Source organism: Odontomachus brunneus, unplaced genomic scaffold, assembly GCF_010583005.1.
Source record: "Odontomachus brunneus isolate Ranch 3 - 2012 unplaced genomic scaffold, Obru_v1 Obru_scaffold_318, whole genome shotgun sequence".
NCBI lineage: Eukaryota > Metazoa > Arthropoda > Insecta > Hymenoptera > Formicidae > Odontomachus > Odontomachus brunneus.
Genome location: NW_022639768.1, coordinates 80,751 through 90,152, shown reverse-complemented (window position 1 = coordinate 90,152; position 9,402 = coordinate 80,751). Strand labels below are relative to the sequence as shown.

The following is a 9,402-nucleotide window of genomic DNA, read 5'->3' as shown; positions in this document are numbered from 1 at the left end:
TATATATATATATATATATATATATATATATATATATATATATATATTTCAATTTACATTATAGTATCTACAACATTATATAATATATCTTTACATATGTATATTGTGCTTCAATAAAAATGAAGGCATCTATCTTGCTCAACACGTTATGCTTAGATTCAGCGTATTTTTAGTTCGCTGAAAAACATGGCGACCGGGTAAACATGTTGCGACGCTGAATGCGTTTAGTACCGCTCAGCAGAAAATCATAAAACAGTTGTGCAAGGGTGTATATCAGTTGGACACGGGGCAATTGGACACAGTCCAATCACAAGTCGCTGTTCCAAGGGACCCTACAAATGTCTCTAATCACACGGTGCTGTGATTGGCTGTGTCCAAATGCACCGTGTCCAAGTGCACCGCTCCCGTTGTGCAACCCTTGTGTTCTGTTGAACGCAGCCAATGACTGACGGCTAATGGTTGGATTAGGTTAGTTTTTAGGGGGGTGCAGGCAGCGCAGCCCCCCGCTTATTGTTCGATATTTTTTTCGAGTTGCAATTGTTAAAAATGTTAAAAATATACTTTACTAGAAAGTGCAGTATTTACTAGTACAGAAAAAACAACTCTATGAACAGACTTTACGTTGCAATGACAGGTTTTCTAACCTATCATAGCTAGCAATTAATTTATTGGTTTGTAGAGCCGAACGATACATTCTATCAATACAATACGTTTTGTTGATGAGTATTATACCAGCTTAATATACCGTTGTTTATATATATCGTCGATATTAAGATTATCTAATAGAAAGTTACTATTTAGTACGCGTATCAAGTGCACGATATAAACCAAGCCAATGCGTGTGCGCGAATAAATCTGAATTCGCAACATTGCCCTAACTTATGCAACTTATTCATACCGCGTCCGATGTCCGACGTATGATGTCCGATATCCAATAAAAAAATAGCTTTCCAATGGAGAATTGAATTCTATATTAGAAAGCTGTTCTTCTATTGGATAGCGAACGTCGTACATCGGACATTAGACACGGTGTAAATCCTGCATTATGTTTGATACTTATAGCGAATTCGGTAGCTTGCACTAGTGCGCACTGAGTGCGCATTAAGGCTTGTTTACAGTACATTCTTATATTTAAGATCGTGTCTTAAATACATATTTAAAAACATTTTAACTAATAAAATGATTCGTACGGATGTTATACATATCATATTATGGTTAAAAATATTTGAGAATTTATTTGAGAATTATTTAAGACAATTTTTAAATATAATAACATACTATGAACAAGCCTTAGTGCGCACTCAGTGCACACTAGTGCAAGCAACCGAATTCGCTATCAGATAGGTAATCGGATTGTAGTTGAGTGGTGTTGGGGGTACGCCTTTTGGTTGCCTGAAGTCATATTGAGAGAGAGAGAGTAATCGGATTGTGTCTCTATAACAAAACGTTACACGTTACAATTGTTAAAAAAGAAAGAGAATCTTTATCCGGTATACAACATGGCACAACAGTAAAACCGACATTGAACGGAGAGCATTCACACAAGGTATTAAATCATGGGTAACTGAAATCGAATGGTACACTGAAAATTTGAGGTTAGATTCTATCAAGGGAAAATATCGTGGACTGTACAACACTATCATCTCAGATAGCGAAACCTACATACATAGGCAGATTTTGCGCAGCGTTTGTCGTAAATTTTGTCGGCAGTAACCTAACAAAAATATAATAAGATCTGATGACAACAGAATATGATGACAGATTGACGATAGAAACCAAGCAAGATTTGCTGTTTCGTAACCATTTAAATGTATTTAAATAAAGTATACTGCGAGTCATGCTCGATTTCTACCGCCACTCTGTTGTCAAGTTATGCCAACAGGTTCTGTTGACAGAACATGAGCTTAATGTGGACACAGCTGGCTATGGACTTGGCATAGCATTCTGATCAAGTCTGCTGGCAATCTGCAGGCATACTTTTTTAAATCAGTAAGTACTAACAGTAATGTTACATCAAAGTTATAATTTCTCACTTAACTCATTGTTATATATAACATATTACATCTACATTATTGAGTGAGAAATTGTAACATTGATATAATGTTACTATTATTTGTTTACCGAATAACATCTTATTTATTGGAATATTGCCAACCATCAAAGTATCTAGATTTCCAAGCAAATCTTAATGAGAAAATTGACAAAAATTTAAATAAACTTTTAACATATCCTTGAAAACTTCAATAAATATATAACTAAAATGTGTTAGCTAAAATAAAATTAAAATGACTATTACTGAATATCATAAATCAAGATAATATTGAATCTAATATGTTCAATCTAAGAAACGAGTTAATTCTTTATTTTATGAATTATATTTCACTCCAATATTTTTTTAAATATTTTTCTGTGTTCTTTTAAATTATTACAAATTGTGTTCTCTTAAACTATTACAAGTGAAAGATATAAGATTGAAAATAAAACAAGTATTTAGGTAACCCTTCCCCTAGTACTGTTGCGGTAGCACTGTGCAACTACTATAAAAATACAATATGCAAAATAATAGGATAAAGAAAGAACAAAAATTATACTAATTTAAACTTCAAGCTTAGAATCAAAGTTGGGTGTTTACATATTACTTATGATATTCTACAAGCAATAAAGACACAAGAACGAAGTAGCATTGGTATTGTCCTCCCCAAACTTTCTATGTATAAGATGTATGACACATATAAATATGTATAAATAATATCTTGTAGACAATGCATATATGTGGATAGTCATTTAAATAACAGTTACAGTGTCATAATGGTTACAGTGCAAAACTACATATGATTGGTTATGGCATACCAAGATTTTCAATTAGATAAAAATTATTAATGAGTTTATGATTAGTAAAAAGATCAGTTTTAAAATAATATATTAAAAGAATAAGTCTAAATTGTAATGTACTCTAAAACAATGATAACACATCATACATAGGCAATTTTTGGCGATTGTTTTGTATATGTACCTGGTTGTCATTGGTCTAATTTATATCAAACATTTAATATATGTACTAAATATCTGTACTGTATAAATGTCCAAAACACATTGTAGAGAAATATTTTGATATCTCTGAAAAATATTTTGGATATTTATGCTGTATGAATATTTAGTATTATATATTAAATGTTTGATGTAAACTTGCCCAATAACAACCTGGTACATGTATCAAACGGTCGCCAAAAATTGCCTCATATAATCTACACAACATATATAAGTAAGACTGTAAATAAAAGACTAAAGATTCAATTGTTCCAATGCAATTGTCAAAAATAAAATTTTTTTTATTCTGTATGCGTTGTGCTATGTTATAAAAAGATAATTACATCATAAAAAAACTATAATGATAAAGTAAATACAAAAAATCTGCATGAAGACAACATACGCAAAACAACAGAAGAAAGTTGTATAAAAATCTAAGAAACTCTAAACACACACACACACATATCTGTGTATGTATGTGTAACAAAATATAGTTCAAAAGAATATCCAGCTTTTAGGAAGAATTACAAGAGATAAGGTAAATTGAATCTTTATATAGTATGAGTTATACAATTAAAAAGATTAAAAAGATTCAGATAGATTTGAAATCATTATGACTATTAAAAGACCTAGAGAGAAATGTAGCTAAAATTGTTAAGTATATTAGATGTGTTTAATTTTTAAAAAAATTAAAAACTGATATTATAATAAAACTACAATGAAATAAAAACTTAACAAAAGTACTGCAATGTTTCAAAGAATATTGTATTCTCAGAATACAATCTTCAGAAAGAATGTATAATATATGAATCACTCAAATTTCGTAATAAAATATGCGCGCAATAAAAAAAGCGTGAGAAACTCGAAAGCTTTTTAACAGAGATTTAAAAACTAGTCAAATGTGAATTTGGAACAATGACTGATAAGATAATCAGAAACAGATTTATATTAGGAATAAGAGACAAGACTCTGCAGGAGGGACTGTTGTGTGTGTTGTGTATGTGTGTGTTTGTGAGAAGTGAATATTTGAATTTACAAAAAAAACGATAAAGCTTCTACAGAGTTGATAAAATATCTAAGCCCCATACAAAAAATCTGCATGAAGACAACATACGCAAAAGTAAACAACAGAAGAAAGTTGTATAAAAATCTAAGAAACTCTAAACACACACACACACATCTGTATATGTATGTGTAACAAAATATAGTTCAAAAGAATATCCAGCTTTTAGGAAGAATTACAAGAGATGAGGTAAATTGAATCTTTATATAGTATGAGTTATACAATTAAAAAGATTAAAAAGATTCAGAGAGATTTGAAATCATTATGACTATTAAAAGACCTAGAGAGAAATGTAGCTAAAATTGTTAAGTATATTAGGTGTGTTTAATTTTTTACAGAATTCTTGATGTCATATTTAGTGGTTATGAGTGTGTAAAAAATGTTTAAATGAAATCAAACAGCAAATCAAGAATGTTGATAAATTTCTATAAAAATAAAGAGGTTATAATTTATAAATAGATACATTATAGTGTTATTTAAATTGTTGTTTATTACAAATTGGAAAGTCACTTCATGTTTCAAGAAGTCTTACAGAGAATAAGAAAAGTTTAGCTCAAATTGAGAAAGAATCATTAAGTGTAATCTTTTTAATATGTAAATTTTATTATTATACGGTTTATATGGTAAGGAAATTGATGTAATTGTAGATTATAAATTAATTAACATAATCAATAAAAGATTTGCTGATACCAACCAGTTATTTACAAAGAATTAGAATTAAATACTCAAATATTTTAAATAAAAATATCTTATACTTCAGGTAAATTAATATTGCAGATCCACTGTCAAGATTTTTTCTTGAAGTAATAAATGTAAATAATACATATGTGTGTGTAACTAACAGAAATAGTACATTCAATTGAAAAAAGTCATAGTATCTAATAAGTAATAAAAAAAACAAATTAAAAAGCTACTAATAAAGATTTAGTGTTAGCTAAATTAAAATGTTATCTTAACTACAATTTTATTTTAATTATCTATGTATGAAAAATATGTCAAAGATCTAGTTCAATTTTATTTTAATTTTTGCAAGATCACATTACTGTAGAGGATAATTTGGTATTTTTTAACTTTAAATTGATAGTACCAGTAAATTTTTGTAAATATATATCACAAATATTACATAAATCTTATTTTGGCATAAAAAACAAGAACGATATAATTAGCCTAGAATGAACAAAGACATAGAAAATATGATATCAAGAGTGCAGTTTTTGAAAGATACAGTAATTTAAACAATAAAGATCCATTGATATTGCATGATAAATATTTCTTTTAATAAATTGGTTTTTAATAAAATAGTTTAATAAAGTCGCATAATAACGGACATTATTTATTGATAAAAGATAATCTACCCAATAAGCAAAATGTTAGCAGTATGTTGACAGATTGGTGACACATTCAATCAAAATATCGTGGCAGATCCATAAACATTTGTGTCCGCAAGTTCGTCTCCTATCGATAGAGCCTGCTGATACAGCTTAACAGCAGTTTGACGGTAGAAACCGAGCAAGTTCTGCAATATATGTATTATTGTATTTAAATATATATAAATGGTTACAGAATGACTGATTTTGCTCGATTTCTGCTGTTAATCTGTCATTACACTTCATTAGCAGATCCCATTGTATATCTGTTGGCAAACTGCTGATAAAATTTATAACAGACATTGCGCAAAATCTATTTCTGCAGGTTTGGCTATTTGGGTACTTATAAATACTTTTTGAGTGTCCTGCGCAGAATTGCCGAGTATTCATCTGTATCATGTTTGTAAAGCTTTATTATTTCTGTTAAAGTACTAGCTTTCATTCGTTATTTATTTCTAAATTCATGTTACAAAGAATATATTTGTTGTTGCTAATTAAACAAAGACGAATAAGATATATTTGCATGACGTGGTTGTATCACAAATCGACGACACTAGACTATTATGAATGTTTCAATTCGAACATTTGTCATGTCTGTGAGTCGATAAATAATGGAAATTTGATATTATGTGATCGGTGCATCTTTTACAGCAATTAGGAACTTCTGCATAATTTACAACGCAGTCAGATATGCACAGCTTAAACACTCTCAAACAGTGGATGCGGTATGAGATATTCGTCGTCAAAGCTTGGACGGATAGGCACAAACAAGAAAAGAATTTGTGCTGTCAATTAGTGTGGCGGTGTCACGTGAACTAAAGTCATACAGAGAAAGCATATGATCATGCTGCAAAACATCGCATTTGCTATTAATCGGCTATTTTGCACATCTGCACAATGTGTTATTCCTACCTAACAGTTATTGTTGTTGTCGTGATTATTTTAATGAGACAATAACTGTAACTGTTATGCAGGAATTTTTAAAAACCATCATAGTTACAAGAAGTTGCTGTCATGTTTCAATTTAGATGACAAAATGCTATGTAAGTATTATTGCAAAAAAATGCATTGCTGTATTATCAACCCAGATAGCACAGAGAATTTATAAAGAATTCAGTCCTATGTTAGCAATTCTGAGTTTTGGTGCAAAAAGAATTCTTTTTGCTGAACTGAACTCTATAGAATTCTTTTTGCATCTGAAAATGAACTCAGAATTGGTGACATACAACTAAATTCTTTTTAAATTTATTTTGAATTCTCTATGCCAGCTGGGGACACTTTTAATGTATTTTGTAACAATAATTAGCAAAATTATTAAAATTCTTTATTTGAATAATATTTTCGTTAAACTAATATCTTTTTTGTCTGAAGAAAGCAACAACGAATCAATTAAATGATAATTTTAGTCTTCAGATTTTAGTCTTCTTTAATTTTGTTTTAATTATTTTTTATCAATATTGTTTTAATATTTTTTTTCCAGATGTCCTACCTCAAGGACCAGTTTTTTAAACTGTTCGTTTAATAATAATACAATTATTATTATTATAACATATAAGGATTTTTATATATTTAGCGCATTATTTTTAAGGTATTTTTGTAAGGTACTTTTTGTAAGGTATTTTGTTAGATGCACGTATTTCACATATTGACGAATACGTCCAAAATTGTATAATGCTGCTTATTAAAATATCCAATTAATCAGATTGATAACATTAGCTTAAAAGTATGGAATTTTCTTTTCTGTTATTAGCATATTTTGTTTTATGCAGGCACAGTTGGATGTGCAAAAAACATTTGTTTAGAAATTTTATGTGTATTTGATCGTCATATTTTACTTCGTAACGAATATTCATAGTTCGTTATATCTTCATAAACAATTTAGTTTGTAGGAAAATCCCAAGACGAGCGGAAAAAATTATAAATACCTTCAGTGTTCTTGAAACATATAAATATATATCATCAAGTATATGTTTAAAATGTATATAGAGAATGTTGCCACTTTTGCTAAGGAATCGTGTTGTACATGTCAAATCTAAATTGATATTACAAATAACATATTTATCATTATCTATTGCATACAAATATGGAACTGGGTGACTCTGTTTATCAACTGGTTGCATTCAGTGAAGAAAAATTAACACCTGATCGTTATAATAAGTTTTTCAATCCGAATATCTGCCATGTTTGCAAGTTAACGTATAATGAAAATTTCATAATATGTGATCAGTGCTTTATGATCTCTTACTGCAGTGGTAAACACAGACTGTTGCACTTAGAACAGCATATGCAGATCTGCACAGTTATAGCGAATTACTTAAAGAAAGATTTGATATGGGAAATTCATCGTTTGAGTCAGGAGGAATGGATACAGTCTAGGAAGGAATTCATAGACATAATCAAGGGGCAATTGTCACGTGATCTAGAACCATACGAGATGCAAATGATCATGTTTGCATCGTCATGTCTTATTTGCCATCAGCAACAAAATCTGCGCACTTGTATGACGTGTTATTCCAGCAACTATTGCGGTGACCATGCAAAAGTCTTTGAAAGTCATCACAGCTCCACTTGCAAGGAGTTGTTGTTATATCTCAACCTAGCTATTAAAGTTCCGCATGGTATTAAATTTGAATCAAAATTTTCCACTTTTCCTGATAGGAATAGACCTATCAAAGATATGGATTCATTTATTCAGCAATATTATCGAAGTCGAAGACAATTGAGGTCTTTGCTAGCGATAGATTACTTTTATACTGAGTACGTATCGGGACCGTTGACATTGTATTATGGAATGAAAAATGCAAGTTTATTACAATCTCTGCAAAAAAATACATGTGTTATTCATATAATAGCGGCAAGCCCTGTTGATAGAAAATACTTGCCAGCTTGGGAACTTCTCCTGCATCTTTTACATAAAATAAAAGACCTAAAAATTGTACTAATAGGGCCGGAATTAACCAATGAATCAGATAATATCGAAATTTGTTTTAGATGCAATACACGGTGCAGTCAAAAGTTTAGTTTCGAGTGTTATCGTATGTTGTATCACAATTATGTGGACAGTGTGAATTACAAACGGCCAAATCTAATTATAGGATTTCAAACAGATTTCAGTGATGGGAAGAGATGGTCGTCGAAATCCTTTTTAAAATTACGAGATCAAGGCTGTCCGCTTTTGTTAACCGCGAAATCGAAATTTAAATCCAATCAAAATATAAGTAAAATAGGAGATGTTCTAGGTTTATCTATAAGTCCTGTATATCACGAAGAAAATAAATTTGGTTCAGCTAGGCCGTGCAGAGATTTTGAGACCAATAGCGTATCCTATTGTAATAAGGTTTTAGCTATTATTGTATGGTTTTAGCCACTATTATATGATTTTCGCTATTATTACGAATTTATGTGACGTCTAATAAACTATTGAAAACTATCGTATCGATTGTGATATCAATTTAGTATAACTATTATAAATAATATAATATTGTGAATAATAACTTTATGTATATATAATTCCTTAAGAAATATACTGATTGTTTGTATTATTGTGAATTAAACATGTTTTTAATAAAAAATGGGTTTGATCAGAATTAGTTATTCAAGAAAATGTATTTACATTTTAAAGAATATGTTAGTTGTATGTATGAGTCTCGCCAATTACTATGAGCATTGTCACGAAATAATCAACTTAGAAATATACAGCTTAGAAATATATTTATTTTTTATTTATAAATATACAAAAATAAATAAAAAGTCAATAATAGTAGGAATATGCTCAATGTTGCCGTAAAAACAAGTAATTCAAAGTTATACATTAAGACTGAGCATGTTAAAAGACTTGTTAACACTTGGCACGTTAAAAGACACGATATTATAAGTTATAGTTATCTTATAGCATGTTCTTACAAAACATCAAAATTTAAACACTATATTAAACGTTATAATTTA

At 29.6% G+C, this 9,402-nt stretch overlaps 1 protein-coding gene across 3 annotated transcripts; it reads left to right on the top strand.

Moving 5' to 3' along the window:
• The first annotated feature begins 1,378 nt into the window (after window positions 1–1,378).
• LOC116853412 lies at window positions 1,379–9,044 on the top strand. Of its 3 annotated transcripts, XM_032834482.1 has the most exons (4): window positions 1,379–1,546; window positions 1,762–1,989; window positions 6,109–6,500; window positions 6,938–9,044. In XM_032834482.1, exon 4 carries the CDS (start codon window positions 7,541–7,543, stop codon window positions 8,819–8,821), a length of 1,281 nt encoding a protein of 426 aa, XP_032690373.1. In that variant the 5' UTR covers window positions 1,379–1,546; window positions 1,762–1,989; window positions 6,109–6,500; window positions 6,938–7,540; the 3' UTR covers window positions 8,822–9,044. The 3 variants fall into 3 exon arrangements, with proteins under 3 accessions (XP_032690373.1, XP_032690372.1, XP_032690374.1); XM_032834481.1 differs by lacking the exon at window positions 1,762–1,989; XM_032834483.1 differs by lacking the exons at window positions 1,379–1,546; window positions 1,762–1,989 and adding an exon at window positions 2,017–5,856.
• The last annotated feature ends 358 nt before the right edge of the window (window positions 9,045–9,402 follow it).

Coding starts and splice junctions, on each gene's coding strand:
- LOC116853412 (XM_032834481.1), top strand. CDS start 7,541: ATGGAACTGGGTGACTCTGTTTATCAACTGGTTGCATTCAGTGAAGAA.